The sequence below is a fragment of the Lithobates pipiens genome, unplaced genomic scaffold (assembly GCF_037356315.1).
Source record: "Lithobates pipiens isolate NorthernLeopardFrog02 unplaced genomic scaffold, aLitPip1_a1.2 Scaffold_27, whole genome shotgun sequence".
Classification (NCBI taxonomy): Eukaryota; Metazoa; Chordata; class Amphibia; order Anura; family Ranidae; genus Lithobates; species Lithobates pipiens.
In genome coordinates, this window is record NW_027507788.1 from 146,264,978 (window position 1) to 146,288,094 (window position 23,117).

A 23,117-nucleotide genomic window follows, 5' to 3' on the forward strand; every position below is an offset into this window, starting at 1 on the left:
AGGTCAAAGTGGTTTGTAAGGGTTTACAACCACTTTAACAAATCCTATCAGTAAAGCGTAACATACACACTTTCTTTTATAGGGTGACCTATAGCATATAACTAGCATTATCTGCAGTGTGATTTGCCTTTCATGCTCACTCCTTAGTAGCATTAGAACAAGCTTGCATGCCCTAGAACAGTGCTACTTGCAGAGCAATACAAAAATTATTCTTTTGCAAGTTTTAAGTTTAGATTACAGTGGCTGCACTGATTTGTACGGACCTTACCAACTCTGCTCTCCTCCCAACAATTGTGCTGCTTGCTACGACTGAAAGTATGAGAATGTGCAATTGTAAATACTTAATAATGCGAGTATGTGTTTTTGCGAGCATGCTGTTACCTCCAAGAGTTTCAGGCCCTCAATTACTTTTCCAGCTCACTGAGGTCCACTTCAAGGTCTAAGGTTATTCATTATTTGTTGAACCTATCCTTTAATAACTCTTTCAACCTAATGTGTATATTACCCCAAAGTAACATCGAAAATAGGTGTGTGTGTTTTTATGCAAGTGTTGGTAAATCTTTCTTTTTTTTTTTTCCTTTGATGGGTGAAAAATACCCGATGATTGCACCAGTCCCACTTCTACAAAACTTCAATCAGAAGTAGATCAGCGCTGGTCTGCTCCATTTACGTAGCTGTACACCCTGCTTTGAGGTATAGGATGCTGTGCTGATGTACGGCATGCCTGTATCTCTCATAATCAGTTTTGGCAGCCACTTCCTCGCTCAGTTCTGCTGCGTGGACGGACTATGGCCTCTACTGGAAGCCGCCATCAATAAACAAAGCAGGGCTGAGTGGGGTAGGTGTAGGCAGTGTGTCCAGCAAGTCCAAGCAGAAACCGGGAGCTGCTGTATGTACGCCAACATACAAAGATATGCTGCCCTGCAATGGGAAACAGGGAAGATTGTAGGCTGTGGTGCGGTAATGTGATCACCATAGAAAGCAATTGCTATTTTTTTAATAAATGCAGTTAGTTAGAAAATGCTTTGTAATGTTGAACAATTGGCTATGATAGTAGAATGTTCACAAATACTTTAATCAACTAAAAAAATAACAGAAAAAGGCAGGCCTGATATATGGTACATACCTGATATTTTGTTTGTTTGATCAGCTCCTTCTCAGGTTTGTTGACAATTAGGCCATTTTCCTCCAGTCCATTCTGTACCAGGGATTTCTTCTCCCTGTGATCCTTGACCACCTTCACTTTTAGCCTGCTGCGGAGGACCAGGGCTGCATTACCTGAAAGAATATGTAAAAGTCTAGGTATAGTGAACAGATTAAAGCACTTCTATGCTCACAAGTTGTAATATGTAGCAGCTTACCAGTCTTCAGATGTGATGCCTGCCCTTGTTTCCATCTTTCAACCTTTTTTTTTTTTTATGTGGTATTCCTGCCAGTAACAGTTCAATTCTTGAGCTAGGCTGACAAGGCTCACTTACTTTACTGTAGCTACTGGGGAGCAGCTTTGCTTTCTGAATGCCTACCGGCTGCTGCCATACTGGAAAGCTTTTCAGAAAGAGGTCTGAAAAAGTCCTTACAGTGTCTGCATATAGCCTACCATCCACAAGCATATATACTTTAACACCCATGTTCCTTTTCCACCTCCCCACTGTGAATTTACTGTATAAACTCCAGTGTTAGAGATTAGAAGGGGGGGGGGGGTATATCATGGAACCACCAAGTGACAGTGCTTGGGCCTGGTGATCAGCTGATTTCACACATAGGGATTCATGTGCTCCCCCATATTCAAAATCCCTGCTCTGTTAGTGAGGTCTCCAGCATTGTTGGGAGATGGTTAGTGAATGTGGCTTGGAAAGTATACATGATTAGGGACTGAGGGCTATGTGTAGACCCTCTCAATTTGCATTAAGCAGGCAAAGTGGCAGTCTCTCTTTAAAGCGATTGTAAGCAATGAACCTATAAAACAACCCACTCAGTTTAACCACTTCAGCCCCGGACCAATAAACACCTTAAGGACCAGAGGTCTTTTTCCAATTTCGCACTGCGCTGCTTTAACTGGTAATTGCGCGGTCATGCAATATTGTACCCAAACGAAATTTGTGTCATTTTCTTCCCACAAATAGAGCTTTCTTTTGATGGTATTTGATTGCCTCTGCGATTTTTATTTTTTGCGATATAAATGGAAAAAGAGCGAAAATTTTGAAAAAAAAGATATTTTCTTCTTTTTGTTATAAGAAAAATCGAATAAACTAAATTTTAGTCATACATTGAGGGCAAAATGTATTCAGCCACATGTCTTTAGTAAAAAAAAATGTCAATAAGCGTATATTTTTTGGTTTGCGCAAAAGTTATAGCGTCTACAAACTAGAGTACATTTTCTGGAATTTACACAGCTTTTAATTTATGACTGCCTATCTCATTTCTTGAGGTGCTAAAATGGCAGGGCAGTACAAACCCCCCCCCCCCCCCCCAAATGACCCCATTTTGGAAAGTAGACACCCCAAGGAAATTGCTGATGGGTATGTTGAGCCCATTGAATATTTATTTTTTTTGTCCTAAGGAATTGAATAATGACAACAACAAAAAAAAAAATTTTTACAAAAAGTTGTCACTAAATGATATATTGCTCACACATGCCATGGTTATTTGTGGAATTGCACCCCAAAATATATTGCACTACTTCTCCCGAGTATGGGGATACCACATGTGTGGGACTTTTTGGGAGTCTAGTCGCGCACGGCACCCCGAAATCCAATCACCACCTTCAGGATTTCTAAGGGTGCAAATTTTTGATTTCACTCCTCACTACCTATCACAGTTTCGAAGGCCATAAAATGCCAAAATAGCACAAAACCCCCCCAAATGACCCCATTTTGGAAGGTAGACACCCCAAGCTATTTACTGAGAGGCATGTTGAGTCCATGGAATATTTTATATTTTGCCACAAGTTGCGGGAATATTACAAACTTTTTTTTTTTGCACAAAGTTGTCACTAAATGATATATTGCTCACACATGCTATGGGCATAAGTCAAATTACACCCCAAAATAAATTCTGCTGCTTCTCCCGAGTACGGGGATACCACATGTGGGGGACTTTTTGGGAGCCTAGCCACGTACGGGACCCCGAAAACCAAGCACTGCCTTCCGGATTTAAATATAAAATGCTACCAAAAAAACTGTTAGCGATCGCAGGGATCAGGCCTGACTCTGCGATCGCTGCAGTTATGTGTTTAGTGTTTTGTAAGTGACAGTGATCGATCGATACTGCACTTGGGTGGGCTGGGCAGAGGAGCAAAACGCAGGTGCTAGCAGGTATCTGGGCTGATCCCGCTAACAATGCGTTTTTTTGGAACCCTAAACTGCTGGGGACGCTAGTATAGATCTGATCAGATCAGATATTGATCTGTTCAGATTCTATACCACTACGGGAGGTTTATGCTTTGCGTGTGGGTGTTAGCGGTACTGGCACTAACCTAGCGCTGCCTGGGGCGATGCAGACCCTGACCCTAAAACCTAATTGATATCACCCGCCGGGTGATCAGGGGGTTAAACCTTTATTGGGTAATAAATGGTGGGTGCCCTGATGCTATAAAAAGCAAACTAACCAGAGTCACCCGTAACACTTATACGGTGATCAGTGGTGAAAGGGTTAACTAGGGGCAATCAGGGGGTTCAAATTTTTATTAGGTAGTATATGGGGGTCCCTGGCGCTATATAAAAACCTGACGGGGAACCTAAATAACTAACTGGCTAACCAGCGTCACCAGTGACACTTATACTGTGATCGCTGGTGAAAGGGTTAACTAGGGGCAATCAGGGGGTTAAAACCATTATTGGGTAGTATATGGGGGTACCTAACACTATACAAACCTGGCGGTGAACCTAAAAAAATAACTAGCTACCTAGCGGCACTAGTGACACTAATGCAGCGATCAGAAAAACGATTGCATAGTGACACTGGCAAAAGGGGGTGAAAGGGTTGACTAGGGGCAATCAGGGGGTTAAAACCATTATTGGGTAGTATATTGGGGTACCTAGCGCTATAAAAACCTGGCGGTGAACCTAAAAAAAAAAAAACTAGCTACCTAGCGACACTAATGCAGCGATCAGAAAAATGATCGCTTAGTGACACTGGCAAAAGGGGGTGAAAGGGTTAACTAGGGGCAATCAGGGGGTTAAAACCATTATTGGGTAGTATATCGGGGTACCTAGCGATATAAAAACCTGGTGGTGAACCTAAAAAATTAACTAGCTACCTAGCGACAGTAGCGACACTAATGCAGCGATCAGAAAAATGATCGCCTAGTGACACTGGCAAAAGGGGGTGAAAGGGTTAACTCTAGGGGCAATCAGGGGGTTAAACCTTTATTGGGGGGGTAGGGGGCTACCCTGGACCTAACACTGCCCTGACAGTTTTTACTGTTACAACTGACACTGAATGCACTGATCTGTAAATAAATGATCAATGCAATCAGTGACACTGTGACTGGGGGGGCAATCGGGGGGGGGGGGGGGGGGGGTTTGTGTACCTATGTGTTAGAGTAGTGTTTTGGTGCACTTACTTTTTGTCTTCTCCTCGTAGTCCGGTCAAAAAGACCGCCCCGAGGAGAATGACATCACTTCCTCCTTCCTGTGTATACAATACACAGTGGGAGGAAGCTTCTCATTGGCCAGGAGCGATCCAGAGGGGGTGGCCAGAAACCAACGGCCATCCCCTCATCACAGATCGCTCCTGAAGCGAACCGGACCACCGTATCCAGCGGGAGGGGGTCCAATCGGACCCCCCACCCGCTGGAAGGCAGGCACGTACATGTACGTGCTTGTACCTGCCTGTGCCATTGCGATGACGTACAATGGCAATACGGCGGTCCTTAAGTGGTTAAAATGAAAGGCAAAACATTTTTGAATAGATTTAAAAAAAAAAAAAAAGAAAGAGAGAGATATATATATATATATATATATATATCTCTATATATATATCTCTCTATATATATATCTATATATATATCTATATATATATATATATATATACACACACACACACACATAAGAGCTGGGGAAGGAGAAGCAGGAGCACACTGAGCTTGCCAGTGAATGGCTGTGCAGTGGGGACTGTTAGAAGAAGTCTGATCATTGTAAGAGAGTACACCGAGTTCCCAGCATAGCTAGAGAAGTGACCACAGTGTGCTCTTCTGCTGAGTGTGGTCAGTTTTTAATAGCAAGGGGACTAGCAGGAACACCAGGGATTTCACACAATCGAAACAATACAAAGAGAACAGGATACTTTTTCATACAAGTACATGGTACAGCAGACACATATCAGGAATATGAAGTGTTGGGGTAACAAACACTAACTTTCCTTTGGTTGCTCAGGAAGATACAAAGACAAAAAAAGGGAGGCGCCTCTGGGTGCAGATTTTTTTAAAAACTTCACGAAATTATTAATAAGCAAACAGATTTGCACTCACATATTCCAAGAACAAAACGGGCATTAAAATTGGGGTCATCTCATTCGTTCCGTCATATTGATGATTCAGTCCGCAAATGTCCTCTCCACTGTTTGATGTCCGATTTTTCCGGCTGTAGTGGACGCAGAGTGTGTTATCCTGAAGTGAGGCTTGGAACGCTGTGGCAAGCAGGATGCAGAGCTATGACGTCACTTCCTGGCGACGCATTTCCTGAGCGCTCGGGTCGTGATGGACAGACGACCGCGCTCTTTCATCATGCCCCCCTTTTTTCGTCTTTGTATTTTGCAGCAATTTGGGAACTTGGTTTCAGTTCCCTGATGGTGGCAGCCCTGCATGTGGAACTCCTTTTAAAAGACTAACACACTTCAGTGGACCTGACTGTTAAATATATACAGAGCTATATTGTATACTTATATGTCCCTATGTAGACAGTCCTTCCGTTTTGGGTGATATTACTCTTGGCTCTTTGCGCCTTTACTTGTCTTGTGCTCAGGAAGATGCTGCAAAATGCTTCTGCATCAAGCTGATTTGAGCTTCTTTTGACTCCACATTGACTTGTGGGGAAAGGAAAGCAGCTCAAACACAAACAAAATAGTTTGTACATAGCTGTTTAGGACACTGCAAATGTTTTTCACAAAAGGAACTGTATGCACATTAGTATAGAGATTTGCTCACATGGTGTTTGCTTTACTCCTTTATATTTGAGCTTTTTACATTTTTCTCATGTAAACAAAAAAACAAAGCCCATTTACTGGCTGCCAACTTGTCCCCAGTACACAGATCAGCAGAGGTAACCAGCCTTCTTTTCAGCCTGCTTAGCAAATTGCTCTGACACAAAGAAACATGCCAATTGCAGCACACACTATTCACTGAGTGTTCATTAACTTTGCTGAGACAATAGAGGAACGCCATGGCTTTGCCCACTGCAGAAGAGTTTGGCTGCCCGTGTGCTGACCTCAGTGGCTTTTCTTACCTTCTATAACCTGAGTGACTTGAGTCTGGAAGTTGTCAAAGCTGAAAGGGGTGAGAAACCCCAGTGATCCCAAGTGAAACGCCATCACAGGAGGGACACTGTCCTGCAGAGAGAAAGAGAGTTACTCCCATCTTGAGGCAATGTGCGGGAAAAGTGATACACATATGTCAGAAACTTTGCCAAAAGGTATGTTCCTTCAGTGGGAAGTTGGTGGACAGGATAATCAAATGAAAGATTTTTAGAGGAACTTTAAAGGTTTTATTCACTCAAGGGTTTTTAAAATGACGTACACACCAGCCAGTCATATCATTATGACCACCTACCAAATATTGAGTAGGTCCCATTTTTGGCACCAATACAGCCCTGACCTTTGGACTCCAAAGTAATATTCACATGAATGGCAGGATCCAAGGATTCACAGCAGAACATTGCCCAAAACATCACACTGCCTCTGCCGGGTTGCCTTCTTCCCATATTGTATCCTGGTGCCATCTCTTCCCCAGGTAAGTGACACACACAAAACCTATCATCCACATGATATAAAAGAAAACATGGATTGTCAGACCAGGCCACTTCCGTCCACTGCTCCGTGGTCCAGTTCTGATGCTCTTGTGCCCATTGTAGATGCTGTGGCTGTGGAGACGGTCAGCATGGGCACCCTGACCGGTCTTGCAAATACACAACAAACTGTAATGTACTGTATGTTGTGACATCTTCCTATTGGAACCAGCATTCACTTTTTCACCAATCTGAGCTATATAGCTCTTCTATTGGATTAAACTACATGGGTCAGCCTCCTCTCACCGCAAGGCTGTTTCCTGGCCACTGCATACTGCAAACATCCCATTTCAGCTGCAGTTTTGGAGCTGCCAAGACCCAGTTGTCTAGTCGTTACAATTTGGCCCTTGACAAAAGTTGCTCAAATCCTCAACTTCCCCATTTTTTTCTGCTTTTAACACCATATTCAGGGACAACATGTTTACTTGTTGCCAAATATATCAGACCCTCTTTCAGGTAGTATTGTAAAAAAAAAAAGAATAACCGTTATTCACTTTACTGGTCAATGGTCATAATGTCATGGCTGATTGGTGTAATATCTGCATTTAATACTGTATGTATCCAGCCTTTGTTTTACCAATAATATTTAAAGAGGGATTCCACCTAAAAAAAAAAATATTAAAAGCCAGCAGCTATAAATACTACAGCTGCTGACTTTTAATAAATGGACACTCACCTGTCCCGGGTTCCAGCGATGCTGGCAGCCGAGGCCGATCGATCGCTCGGCTCTCGGCTGCTGCCGCCACCATTCTAGGTGAGGGAATCAGGAAGTGAAGCGAATCGGCTTCACTTCCCGGTTCCCTACTGCGCATGCGCGAGTCGCGCAGCGCAATAGGAATTGTCCGCGCTGTCACTGGGACCCGTGTGTGTCCCAGCAGACAGAGCGGCAGGACAGGAAATGACAGACTCCCACGGGAGTCTATGCCCGGAAGTGGGTGTAAATACCTGTCTTTGACAGGTATCTCCACCCCCCTCCCCCCTGTAAGGTGCCAATTGTGACACCGGAGGGGGGGAGGGTTCCGATCAGCGGAAGTTCCACTTTAGGGTGGAACCCCGCTTTAACCACTTCAACCCCAGAAGGATTTACCCCCCTTCCTGACCAGAGCACTTTTTGCAATTCGGCACTGCGTCGCTTTAACTGACAACTGCGCAGTCATGCGGCATTGTACCCAAACAAAATTGACGTCCCTTTTTCCCCACAAATAGAGCTTTCTTTTGGTGGTATTTGATCAACTCTGCGGTTTTTATTTTTTGCGCTATTAAAAAAAAAAAAGTAAATTTTTAAATAAAACGCATTCTTTTTTACTTTTTGCTATAATAAATATCCCCCAAAAATATATAAAACTGTTTTTTTCCCCTCAGTTTAGGCCAATATGTATTCTTCTACATATTTTTGGTAAAAATTAAAAATAAATCGCAACAAGCATATATTGATTGGTTTGCGCAAAAGTTATAGCATCTACAAAATAGAGACTGTGACATTATGGCAGACACATCGGGCATTTTTGACACTATTTTGGGACCATTGTCATTTATACAGCAATCAGTGCTACAAAAAAAAACATTGATTAATTTGTAAATGACACTGGCAGGGAAGGGGTTAACCACTAGGGTACGATGAAGGGGTTAAGTGTGTCCTAGGGAGTGATTCTAACTGTGGGGGGAGGGTCTACAACACACAACAGCGATCACTGCTTTTGATGACAGAGAGCAGTGATCTCTGTCCTGTCACTAGGCAGAACGGGGAAATTCTTGGCCTACAAAACATCTCCCTGCTCTACCTCTCCGTGACACGATCGCAAGCACCTGGCAGTCATGGAGTCCGCTGGACCCGCGGTCATGGAGAATGTGACAGGCACGCAGCGCCGCTTCTTAAAAGGGGACGTACCTGTATGCCCTTTTGCCCATTAGTGCCATTCTGCTGACATATCAGTGTGTGCTGGTCGGGAAGCGGTGAAAGGATACATTAACCATTATAGAAAAAATAAATGTAAATATTTTGCAGGGGAAAAAAAAGTGCATTTAGTGTTTTTTTTCCCCTGCAGAAGCCTGGAAAGCATTGCATTCATGATCCTACTGATCATGAGTGCAATGTCAGGCTCCTGCAGACATGTCTCCCCGGCTTTCATCCCGTACTTATGTAATGCCCTGTACACATGGTCAGACATTCCGACAACAAAATCCGTCAGATTTTTTTCTGGCGAATTTTGGCCCAAACTTGTCTTGCATACACATGGTCGCACAAAGTTGTCAGAAAATCTGATGCAGAACATGTATGATGAGACTATAAATGGGCCAGTAGCCAATAGCTTTTGTCTCGTAATTTATTCTGAACATGTGTGGCACTTTGTCCGTCGGAATTGTCTACACACGATCGGAATTTAAGCGATCGGATTTTGTTGTCGGAAAATTTTAGATCCTGTTCTCAAACTTTGTATGTCAGAAATTCCGACAGAAAAAGTCAGATGGAGCCCACACACAATCGGATTTCCCAACAAGATCTGATCACACATTTTCCTTCAGAAAGTCTGACCGCGTGTACAGGGCATTATAGGCTTTGTGTTTGAAAGCTGGAGGACATATCAGTGGACTACGAGAGCGCTCAACAGTGCCCCCACAGCCCATTGAAACTGAGTTCTGCTGTGGTGGCAGACCGTACTTTAAGTTTATTAACCAGACCCCGCCTGGCCTATAGCAGAATGATGGCCAAGCGGGGGATCAGTTATTCTTACTCGCCGTCATACGACGTCCAGCAGGATAAGCTGCTTGTGCGCGCCCCCTTGGGTACACAGAGCGGCGATTAGTGGCGCGGTGTGTCGCTCTCACACACCGCATCTCCAATCTCAGTACAGCGCTTATAACATAAGCTCTTTGCCACGTGATCAACTGTGACCAATCACCAATCCCAATGTTTGGAGAAGAAGGATATGGTTGAGTGTCACTTTACGCTTGTTGGACATTAAAATACATAACATCCACATGCAATGTTTTATCTCAGAAAAAAGATTTTATTTGTTTTTATTTTCTTTAGCTTTGATTATATGAAGAAAGAAAGCAATTTATACATTTAATGTAATCGTTTATTTAAATAATTTGTTTAAGTGTATGAACAACGGCTTGTCTGGACAAGTGATAAGCAAAGGAACTATACGCACATAGTACTAAGAAACAGGCGGTGGTGCAGGTGAAACAGTAAGTACTGACAGCACCATGGGCCAGGTGTCTGCCTCAGGATGAAAAATGGAACAATATAGGGTTCAGAGTAAAAAACTGCTCAGACCTGTTCTTATTGTAAAGCTTTACTGCAGATGTGATGACAGCTTAGGTCAAATAAAGGCAATGAAGGGTTGGACTGAGATACCTCTATAATTATGCTCTTGGAATTCTACCCCTGATCTACACAAATGTTTTCTCACCATTTAGCTTTACAGTGCTAAAGACACTAAGCAGTGGTCCTGCAATAGGGGATCCAGCTTTTCAAGAACAAACTAGGAGAAGTCTTTTCACACATGTATATTCATGCATATTTGATCAACGCCGAACGCAGACTGACATATAAAACTTAAAGGGTTGTGCCAAAAAAAAAAAAAAAAAGTAAAAGTCAGCAGCTACGGTGCAGGCGTACGAAGCACCGATCCTCCACCCCTCCTCTCTACGGTGCCAGCATTCTTACTGTGGGTGTCTGGCTGTGGCTTCACAGCCAGGCACGCACTGTGCATGCGCGAGCCTCGCTGCACGCTGTGAATGCCCAGGCAATCTTCTGGGACCTGTGACATTAATTTATTTCCGGAGCCCTGGGAGGAAGTGCATACTGGATGCTCTAAAAAGAGGGTGTCTGCTCCCCCCCAAAAAAATTACATGTTAGGGGGTCACCATCACTTAAAGCGGAAGTTCCATTTTTGGGTGGAACTCCGCAGTTAAACAATCACAAACTGGCAGCTGAGGGTCACTATTGCCATTATTAGAGTCCCCGCAATATCCTCTATCTCTGAAGCCTTTTTTTTTTCTCCCGTGACAGCATTGGGCAGACCAATCCCTTGAATGGGCTGGCTTATGCATGACAAATGCACCAAAAAAGCTCCTGCACCTTATTTTCGTAGCAAGTCTATATAATATGTAATATTAAAATATGTAATGTAATGTGCATTTTGACACTTTTTATGAGTTTCCAGGAACACATGCAGAACAGTGCGTTTCTGTGGATGTTCCTGGAACACAAAGGTACATACGCAGCCTTAATGTCCTTCCAAATATTTGATCTTACCTGGAAAAGCGATGATGCATACAACAAGGTCCCATCTCCCCCGAGGCAAATAATAAAGTCAATCTGATTAGAGATGTCATCAAAATCTAGAAAGAAAAAAAAACATTGAATCAAATGGGCAAAAAAGAAACTCTTCTTAGATTCTTAATTATCACCTAAAAAAAAAGCAATGAGAAAAAATTAAACAGGAATTAGAGTGCTTGTCCATCAAAAATGTTGAGACTGAGCCAAGATTGCAGAGTGCCAGACAAGCACATCAATCACTGTCCATTTTCTACAGAGCAAAACTTTAAATATATTAAATTTCAAGTCTGGAACTTATAAATACAAACAGCTGAAAAGTGCCACTAGTCATGCAGAATTCGCCTTGCTGAGCATAAATTAAAGTGGTTGTAAAGCCACTATATTATATTTATCCCATCTGTTAAATAACAATACGTGTTCCAGTGTCTGCGCTATATAAAAACGAGGCAGATTTCTACCATATATCTGAGCGTCTCCCAGCACTTGTGTGAATCCTCGTCTCTCTCCTCTCCCAGGCTGACCGCTACAGCAGGAGGGGCCGAGAATCTGCTGCTGATAGAGAAGAGAGACTAGGAGTCACATGAACACCAGGAGATGCTCTGATATAAAGGTAGAAATCTGCATTGTTTTTATATAGCTCAGACACTGAGACACATATTGATATTTAACGGATGGAATGAATATAATCTAGTCTAGGAGGGGATGGGGCTGGCAATGTCTCGAGCTGACAGGCAGGGAGGGAGGGGGGAGAGGAGTACAGAGCAGGGCTGCGATAAAGGCATGTATACTAACTACAGTGTCAGGGCTCAGCAGCCATGATAAACGTAGTCCGTTTACAGGGGGAGGGCAGAACCAGGCAGGATTAGCCAGGTATTTTAGGTTTTACAGGGGGCCCAAATGACATAGCACAAGCACTGTGCCATGCTTTAAGGGAACAGAATCTATTTTTTTTTTAGGGTTACAAACACTTTAACAATGACAATCAAGTGTGCCATGGTGAAGATGATTTGTGTTAGAGACGTGCTCAGACAGTGGTGATAAGGTCTGAATAAACGGTCACTCAGGAAGAGCAAGAAACTGTATATATGCTAACCCTTCCATGTCCATAGGTCTAAAACAAAATGCAGGTCAATACACACGTACAATACATGAACTATCACTTTGTATTTAACACAGAAAGCCACAATAAGGAGCAGTAGAATTGTCCTGCGCTGGAAAATTTATTACTGGCACTGAAAAACATCAGGGAGATATTTTAAACATATTTAGTATCTGAAAATTACTTTTACTTAGAACGCACATTCATAAGGCTTTTCATACCTTAGCTTGGACATATTTAAAAGGCTCCCTCGAGCAACAATTGGTAGTTCATTGTTTTGATAGATGCCATATAATTAACCACCCAACATTACCTTTTATCACTTGTGGTGAGATCTCTGCACTCCATACCCCAGTATGCATACCTCACTGTAGAAGGGGATACCATTCTTCCATCTGGGTTTTTTTTTTTAACCAAACAAAAACTATATGGTCCTTTGTCAAATTATGCAGTAACATGAACGGGGTGCACCTACCCGCACACCAGGAACCACTGGCCTAAAAACATCAATTTTATTCAACCCAATTAAAATTGCAAACAAAGGTCCCATCTCAAAATTGCAAACAAAGGTTCCATCAGTATACTGTAAATGCCAAATGAGTGAGAAACTGCATAACCCTAGGATATAACGGGAGGTGTCATAAGTTTGGCTCATATAACTGGTCTCATAGTGCCCACATCTAAAGGAGTGAGGCTGTGGACAATAGGAGGACAAACCTGTCCCCTTCAGGCTCTATAAGGGCTTTGGTGCTATACTCAAAGGTACAGCAGACACTAAAAGGCTTAATCTAGATCCCTGAAGCCTGGCTTACTAACAGTGCACCAGCCTCTCTCTGCCCATTAATGCACTATTTGCTTACATAAGGTAGACCAGATTCAAAGCCCACTTACCTGGACCACGTGTAAGAAAAATGAAAACTTATCAAAAAACAAAGTAAATTAAAGTACCTCTGACGAAGCTCTTTAGAGTGAAGCATGTTTCGTCCTCCTTGTGTATGGGTACTTATGAGTTCCCTTATTCTTACACATTTCTGATCTGAACAAAGGAGGCAAGTGCTGGCATCTGGAGACTATCTCGGATGTCAACATCACTGAAAACCCCCCCTCCATCGGTGAGTTGGACACAGGATCCACCAGCTTCGGATGGTGACGATAGAGACTTCTCTATGATCTTCGGAGGCCGGGTGCGAACTTATGATGTCGCGTCCGGCCTCTGCATTCAAACGAATGGTGCTGCCACGGCTGGAAAGCCAAGATAGTTTTATTTTATCTTTTTAATTTCAAGCTTCCCGGCCTAGAGGTGAGATGTGGGGTCTTCTTGAACCCATATTTCACTGTAAAGAGGACCGATCGTGCCATATTCCTATTACAAGGGATGTTTACATTCCTTGTAATAGGAATAAAAGTGATCTTTTTTTTTTTAATCGTCAAACTAAAAAAACTAAAGTAAAATTAATAAATAATAATTAAAAAAAATTAAAGCGCCCCTGTCCCTGCACGCAGAAACGAACACATACGGAAGTCCCGCTCCCCCACATGAAAACGGTGTTCAAACTACACGTGAGGTATCGCCGTGAAGCGCGAGAGCAATAGTTCTAGCCCTAGACGTCCTAACTCAAAACATGTAACCAGTAAAAAAATGTAAACCATCACCTATGGGGATTTTTAAGTACCGAAGTTTGGTTCCCTTCTATGAACGTGTGCCATTTTGAAGTGTGACATGGCGTATCTATTTACTCGGCGTAACTTCATCTTTCACATTATGCAAAAAAATAGGGCGAACTTTAATGTTTTTTTTTAAGGCTTGAAACGGTTTTTCTTGTTTGGGGGTTCTATGTAATTTTCTAGCAAAAAAATTATGAATTTTACATGTAGGAGAGAAATGCCAGAATTGATTGGCCTGGATGGAATGTGGCTAAAGAAACACTAAATCCTATATACAGTGGGTATAGAAATATAGAAAATAATCACCCCTCCTTTAAAATTATCACATTTTTATGCTTATAAGGTGAGTAAATACAGCTGGATAAAACAAATTGTATGTCTTCATTTCAGGCTGCAACGCAACAAGATGTGATTATTTGAAAAAAATAAAAAGGGGGTGGGGGGGCGGGATTATTTTTATTTTCCATAGCCACTGTAGTATATTTTGGCTGGGGAGAATTCACAAGATGAGTTGGCTCCCAAAATCGAATACATTCAGCTCAATGAATGTCAAGAATGCAGAGAATGCAGATACTAAGAGTTTTACACTGGAAAATGCCATGGATTAAAAAGACAACTAATGCTCAAATGTAGAAGGAAGTGGCAAGTATTTGTGGCATCAATATTTGTAGACGGGCATGCCACTGAAATGAAAGGAAACTGTTGTGTATAAAAATATGCTGCACTGATTTATATTACAAAAAATCATTAACAAATACTAAATTAACAAATCAGAACTGTGCTTACTATAGATGTGTGCAATTGTAATCCAATATCAACACATAACAGTTCTTCATAAAAAAAACAAAAAAAATATGTGATACAATCCACCAATCATGATCAAGTCCATGTAGACAGTTACGTTAAGTGAGATCAGATTGGGCAATTGCAGACACCTCCACCACCTGCATTACAAAAAGGTCTTGCGCCTTTAACCACTTGACTTCCAGGCCTTTTTCTACCGCTTTTGTTTACATGTAAAAATCGGTTAATTTTTTGATAGAAAATTTGTTAGAACCCACAAACAATATAGATTTTTTTTAAGCAAAGGCCCTAGAGAATAAAATGGTGGGTTTTGAAATTTTTTATGTCATACGGTATTTGCAAACGCAATTTTTTGGGCAAAGAATATACTTTTTTTTTTGCATTTTAAGGCAAAAAAACACAATAGATAACCCAATTTCGGAGTCACACAGGACCCCTTTATCAGGCATGTGATCAGATGCCTGACGAAGGGGTCCTGCGTGACTCTGAAACGTTGCACTCTACTTATATTGTGATCATGCAATAATCAGTTTGGAAGCTACTTTTGACTTGAACCAGTATCCAGCGGGTTGTTGCTGCAGCACCCAAACTTTGAGAGCTTATCCAGGAATGTGTTTCGATGGAAATATGAAGTATGACTTCAATGCAGAGCTCCCTTTGGAGGCTAATCTGCAGGTCTCTATGTAAACACAAAAATATGGAGGAACACGCATTTACAGCCCAACTATAGCCAAACTTTTTTTTCTTTAAAGTAGGTAGTATTAGAACCCCTATCTGGTTTATATTGTTTTCATTGTCCCCAGTAGAGAAATGTCTAGTCCTGCCCAGTCATTTAGGAAATGTAGTGCTAAGATATACTTTACTTCTAACTGCCTGGCACTGATGCTGATCCTCTCATTTTAAAGAGGAAGTAAACCCATCAGGGTTTACTTCTTCTTTGTCTCCCTGCAAAGATAAAGCATAATGGGCTACTGTGCATCGCATATTAGCCCATTATGTGTCACTTACCTGATACAGGAGCCAACGATGTCACCACTGTCCCCTGTAGTACGGAGCGTCCATCTTCTTCTGGGTAGCGCTGTGAGTGGCCAGAGCAGCAATGACGTCACCCCCGCGCATGCACACGGGAGCTGCCACTAACGGCATATCGCCGTTAGCAGCGGGATGCTAATGGCAATAGTGCGCCTACGTGCCGCCGTAGACAGCAGTGACTGTCTTTTAGTAAATATCTCCTAAAGGTAGGTTTAAGAGATATTTCTTGGACCTACAGGTAAGCCTTAATCTAGGCTTACCTGTAGGTCAAAGTGGTTTGTAAGGGTTTACAACCACTTTAATACTTTTAGACAACTGGCATAGAATAAGTATACAGCAAGTGAATACAACAATCCTGATTTGGTTTTAAAGCTCCAGGTGAAAATCAAAATACAGGAGGTGACACATAAGAGAGAGTGGTCTGTATTTCTGTCCCTTCAGTTATCTTAGGCAGGATAACAAGGTGGATGGCCCCACTTACAATGAAAGAATAAAGTGATGTCCTGTATCCGCTCCTAGACTGCTGAATTGACAGTGAAAGAGCAGCAACAGAAGGATAAGGTTATCCCACTGCTCACTTTTCCTTGTCAACACCTTTGCAGGAAGCTTTTCCTTGCTCAGCTATAAATGATTGCCAGAGGCGAATACCACATTCAGGTACTTATACTAGTCACATCATTTTATACATTTAATGATGTATTAATGAATTTATAGCTGCAATAATTTGTGTTTTTTATATCTGCAGTTTAGGGACTCTAAAAAAAAAGTGGAGACACGACCAACTGCAACTAATCGGGTGCAGGCTACAACATTGTCTGCTAAAAAAGACTTACATAGGAGATGAATTATAAATATTGGAGAGAAGACTGTAACTGTACAAAGCCTTTCAGATGTTCCCCTTTACTGCCTTGCTGGAATCAGTATCCCCCTTCAGTTACTTTGAAATGGTTACACAGAATTTTCCATGTTCAGCATTTGTTAACAGCATTGCAGTGGAGTCTAAAATGCTGAAAAAGCAGACTAGATCCAGCCCATGCACTCTGTAAAGCAATGTGGAAATTGCCAGCACTTTATAAATTAAATTACATAACTTTCAATGTTGTAAAAAAATATATATATATATTTATAATAATAATAATAATAAAAAATGTATGTTGCCTTATGGGTTTACCTGAAATCTCCATTAATAGTTATAAAATAATTGTAAATATGAATATATTTAATTTAGACTTGTATCAATGTAAGTTAGTATGTTAAATATTGTCGCAGAAGTCTCTGTTATACAGACGCGTCGGTGCCCAAGCTTGTATATCTAAACAAGGGCACCCAAACCTTGTTGTTCTACAAATATTCACTTCAAAAGATCCCTTGTTTAATTATGCAATGAGGGTCGTGGCCAGCCCGTCATGAATACTCCATTTACCTGAAACGTCTACTTACAAGGTTAAATCTCATGTTCAAAAAGGTCTGTGCCAAGGATTTGCATTAAAAGGGCCTAAGCTATGCTAACGCTAGAGATTGGAGATTTAGCCAATCCTTAAAGTGGTTGTAAACCCTTACAAACCACTTTGACCTACAGGTAAGCCTAGATTAAGGCTTACCTCTAGGTCCAAGAAATATCTCCTAAACCTACATGGTTTAGGAGATATTTACAAAAAGACAGGCACCGCTGTCTACAGCGCATGCAGATCACGCGATATGCCGCTCGTGTCGGCTCCTGTGCGCATGCACGGGAGTGACGTCATCACGGCTCCGGCGAATCACAGTGCTGGACCAGCGAGACCCGGAAGTCACTCCGGGATACATGGCAGCGGTGAAGATAAAGGAGGAGGACCGCTTCGGGGGCTTCATTCTCAGGTAAGTTATTTATAATGAGCTAGTACGCTATGCATACTAGCTCATTATGCCTTTGCCTTGCAGTTTGCATTTTTTTTTTTTAAAGTGCCTTTACTTCCTCTTTAATAGGAAGGCCCACCAATCAGAGCCACGCCATGCCAACCAATGAGGCATCAGCCTGTAATGATATACACAGACTAGATGGGGGGGGGGCATACACTCTCTGGTACAGCGGTCACCTGAATGAAACCCTTATGGGCCATAGTCTGGTAACTATTGTAACTAAATAGGTCTGTCTTATGTCTTTTCTGTCCTACTGTTTGTAGATTAATGTTTAAGGAATATACTCCATATTCCTTTATGTAATCCATGATTTTTACCCTTTTCCTGTTCAATTAGATAGATAGCTGTTTATTAGTCTAGGCCTACTTCTATATAGCAATAAAGTTTTATTATTGTGTTAAAGTTTTCACTCATGGTTAAAGAACTCTCATTAACCCAAATCATATCTGAGAGATATTAAATCTCAAATATAAATTACGGTTAACACACACACACATATACACACACAGGCATAAATGAAATATGACAAAGCCTGGGTGAAATGTAGCGAATTTAAAAAAACAAAAAAACAGAACCTTTAAACTGTGTCCGATATTTAAACTGTAACCCCATGCTTGTTCTGGCAGAATATGAACATACATGAATGCAGACTGCAGCACACATGTGGAAAAATCTGGATTGGAGAAGACGACCAAACAGTGAAGACCAATGCACATAAGACTTGTCAGAATGCATAAGGGCCCTTTAAGTGTAGCTTCACTAAAGGTGAAATTAGATTGTAAGCAGCAAAACTTCTATGTCAGGTTAATGTGGGTTAGCCAATTCTTGGGATTGGTCAGCTCTTCACTCTGAACTATAAAAGACACCTGGCACAATTACTGAATGTCTAATGAACTGCATCGATATTGTAACACATCAGCCTTCCCCATCACTGATATTTGAATGAACATCAGTCGAATTTTAAGTGTATGCCAGGCAAAAAAAAACAAAAACAAACATGCAATACATCTTCGCAGTAAAGGAAAGAAAAGGAGTGGAAACTGGATGCCATGACTCCCTGTCTGTCCCGGAAGTCGTCCATATTGGTACACCTTACATGCAATTTAGAGTCTGCGACTGTCTCAGTAACTGTGATGGTCTTGTATGTGTTTTTTTAACCATCTAATAGATCTTACCGCACTATGCAAAGTTTATTTTTTGAGCCACTTTATAAGCTGAAGTGATATTTACAAGGGTCTTGAAACTGGGACAGCTGGAGAGGGGAAGACTACCTTGGATGCTGGCTGATTAGAGTGCTATCTGACCTGTATGGGTCAGAGATTAAGGCGAGCATATATGCTGGCTGGTGGTGGAGCACAGCAATACAACTAAATATAAGAATCACAGGTGGTGTATGTGAAGCCTTATTCTGTGTGGAATGGGACCATTTATTCACCTTTAGACTTACTATATGAAGCATACTGATGAACTGTTGATTTGCCCTCATTTTAACTTTATTTGTACATGCAATATTTTCTTTTGCACCATTTTGTTTCGATACATGTGATAGCCCTTGTACACACGGTCGGAGAATCTGTCGGAATGAGTCTTATCGGACTGTGTCGTCAGATAATCCGACTGTGTGTGGTATGCATCGGACTGATTCCGTCCGAATCTCCGTCCGACCCAATTTTCCAACATGTTGGAAATATTTCCCGACCAACTGGGCCGGACGGACCTAATCCGATCATGTGTAGAGCATTTTCATCGGACCAAGTGCCACGCATGCTCAGATCAAATTCCTACATCAAAGCTATTGGCTACTAGCCTGAATGTAGTCCCATCGTAACGAAATTACGCCATCACGTTCTGAAAGATCGGATTTTTCGCCAACTTGGCCCGACCGTGTGTATGCAACAGTTTCGGACACAATCCGTCGGACTAAATCCGACGGGCAAAATCCGACGGATTTGGTTGGCAAAATCTCCGACCGTGTGTACGTGGGCTTAGGAGGGCTGTGTATGATATACTGAATTTTTCTTTTTTTTTTTTGGTGTGTACAGCACTATTCTTTTGCTTTTTACATCTTTGCAATACATGCACATTTCCCCATATTTTTTCCCTTTAAAGACCCTGCAAATACAGAAAATTATCTGAAATGAAGGGTTGTCAGACCTGTCCAGTTGTCTCATGTCAAACATATTTGGACCCACCTACCCCTCCCATCTCCACGAAACAAAGGCCAGTCATTGTGCAGTCGCAAGGTTATGACTGGAAGAGCTAAAGATTTTCCTTGGGACACCACAAGAAATGAGCAGTAGATACAAGAAAGCTTCAGGTTTTTGATTTAACAGTTTTTCTTTTTTTGCACTTTTTAAGCTTACATAACAAAACCCTTTCAAATATACAAAAAGGAATCAAATAGAAAAAGTACATGGTTAGGGTTCACATACACTTAAAATTCTGAGATTTGATAACTCCTATTCAGCATTCCATTCTCACCTTCTCGAAAAGTGCAAAACTTTTTTTTCACTGGTCCAAAATTCTCATCGTTAATGATGTCAGGGTCTTCTAACACTTTCTTCTCCACGTAGACTATCATGTTCTTTTGCTAAATAAGATAATTGGAAAAAATAAATGTAAAATGGCAAGAAAAAAAAATCAGCTAAAAAGAGAAATCTGCTATAATATCATTTTCTTTTTTTTAGTCTTTTGTAAAAATGAAAGGTGTAATTTCCTTTTAAGCAACAAAGAAAAAAAATGCAATCCTGCACGCTTCTGCTAAAATCATCAGTCTATTTAAAATTGCTCCATAGCAGATACAGATTGCAAAGATCGCTTCATATGTAAAATATATATTTTTTTTTTCCTGTACATTACAGTAGGGAAAGTCTCAGTCAGGTCTTGCTATGGTAAATAAGGGTTAGGGGTATTAGGTTCCAAATAAAGTTTATCTTACAGTGAGAAATCCAAAAGGAGTCCTTCAGAACTACCAAAGCATGCTGGTGTGTTCATGGATATTTTTAATCAATTACCCAACTTTAATCATCTGTCTAACACTCTTTTTCTTCACTGCATGCAGCTTTGTATTACTGTCCCCATAGAAATGACAAGTGTTAAACAGAACAGGAAAATGGGGAACTGTTACCTGTGGGGGGGCACACAGGTAACAGAAACATGAGACCCCTCAAAGTGATAAATCTCCCCAAAATCTCCCCAAAACGGAAAGAGACAGAAATAAAGACCTGACAGGAGTTTAACCGATTGAGATCTGCGCTATACCCGAATGACGGCTACAGCGCGGACCTGCTTTGCCGGGACTACGTCTATTGATGTCGTCCCGTGCATGAGCGGCCTGCATGCCCCGAGGGGTGCGCACGGCGCGCTCTGTGATCAGCGCGTCTGAGACTCGCCTGATCATAGATCGGAGCAAGGGGTCGATCCCGACCCCTTACCACATGATCAGCTGTCAGCCAATGACAGCTGATCATGTGATCACAACAGAGCCAGTAATCGGCTATTTTTCCCCCTCGCGCTGACAGCGCGTGGAGAAAAAAAAAAGCCGATCACCGGTGGCCGTGAGAGGGACTTCAGTCCCGATCACGGCCAAGTCATCAGCACCCACCTGCCCCCTGCCAGTGCAACCTAATTAAAGTAAAAGTGCCACCCATCAGTACCACCCCTTAGTGCCCATAGTGCCACCCATTAGTGCCCATAGTGCCACCCATCAGTGCCCATAGTGCCACCTATCAGTGCCCACAATCTGCCTCAACAACAGTGCTGCACCTCATATGCCACATATCCGTGCCCATCAGTGTCATCTATTAGTGCCGCCCATCAGTGCCCAGCAGTGCCACCTATCAGAGCCACCTATCAGTGCCCATCAGTCCCATCTATCAGTGGTACCTATCTGTGCCCATCCATGCCACCCATCCGTGCCATTTTATCTGTGCCCATCAGTGCAGCCTATCTTTGCCCACCAGTGCAGCCTCATTAGCGCATTTCAATGAAGGAGAAAAATGATCTGTTTGCAAAATTTTATAACAAACTATTAAACATGATTTTTTTTTTGCATCTTTTTTTGTTTAGCAAAAAATAAAACTCCCAGCTGTAATTAAATACCACCAAAAGAAAGCTCTATTTGTGGGAAAAAAATGATAAAAATGTCATTTGGGTACAGTGTTGTATGACCGCGCAATTGTCATTCAAAGTGCATCAGCGCTGAAAGCTGAAAATTGGTCTGGGCAGGAGGGGGGTTTAAGTGCCCAGTAAGCAAGTGGTTAAACACCTCTCCATGCCATTCAAAACTACATATAAAAAAAAGGTATGGCTGCATTATAGCATTGTAAGCAGTTCATTAAAATGTCAACAAGCTGTCTACATGTTGGAGATGTGGTAAGTCTCTGGGAACCATGTATCATATCTACTAGGACTGCCCTAGTATTTATCTTTACAAAAACCATTCTGAAATCCCTTGTTGTCTCTTCAATTCCCTTAGATCCAGCTCATTATCTACTAGGCTTGCCTACACCAAACTCCACCAAAGTAGCCACAAAGTTGATGAATCACATCTTATCTGAAGCTAGATGTTTAGATCCCCACCATTCAGAGAGGACCTCTAAAAATGCATAGATGATGTTTAATATGGAATATTTAACAGCTAGGTTTACCAATTCTATTACAAATTTAAATAAAGTTTGGCGCCTCTGGCATATTATGGATTCATCCTAATTCCAATGCAGTGTATGCAATTTAGGATCTGAACACTCATTAGGGACGTTTTTGGGATTGTCCAGTAAGGAAGGTGGAAGGCACCTACCTCCCTTTTTCCCACCTCTCAACTTTACTCACCTCCCCTTTTTCTCTCTCTCTCGCTCTTAATTCTCCATTCTTGCCTCTACTTCTTTCTTTGAATCTCTAACCTCTTGAGTGTATAGTTATGGTTACAGTAGATTATTCTTATTTGCTTATTTTAAGATTGTATGTTAGCGGACAAACTATAACTACAACTACAAATACTTCTCCTAAGTATTTAAGACTTTATCAGGTGCAGACTTGCAAATGTTATGTCCTTGTACCACTTAAAAGAGAAGAATGGTTTTCTTTCTTTTTTAGATTCATACATACCTAGGTGGATGCAGCATCAGTCTGAAGCTGCATCTGTCCCCCGACACCTCTGCACTGGAAACCAAGCGATCGAACACCGCCGATCACTCAGTTTTCACAGCTCTGTGACAGAGAGCTGCCGATTGTCAGTCACAGCTCTGCTCTTCTCCCTCCTCGCTCATTGAAGAACTCGCTCGCTGAGAAGGGTATGAGTCCAGGCACCTGGCAGATCCAAAATCCCATT

The 23,117-nt window shown here is 41.8% G+C and overlaps 1 protein-coding gene across 6 annotated transcripts in view; it reads right to left on the reverse strand.

The window, feature by feature from the left end:
• NADK (NAD kinase) overlaps positions 1–23,117 on the reverse strand; it is a 158,826-nt gene that overhangs the window by 12,895 nt on the left and 122,814 nt on the right. For all 6 annotated transcript variants that reach the window (XM_077457630.1, XM_077457633.1, XM_077457631.1 and 3 more), the window contains 4 exons: positions 20,270–20,378; positions 11,266–11,351; positions 6,444–6,546; positions 1,127–1,278 (listed from right to left, as the gene is read on the reverse strand). In XM_077457630.1, coding sequence (XP_077313756.1) covers positions 1,127–1,278; positions 6,444–6,546; positions 11,266–11,351; positions 20,270–20,378 — 450 coding nt within the window. The remainder of the gene's footprint in view (positions 1–1,126; positions 1,279–6,443; positions 6,547–11,265; positions 11,352–20,269; positions 20,379–23,117) is intronic.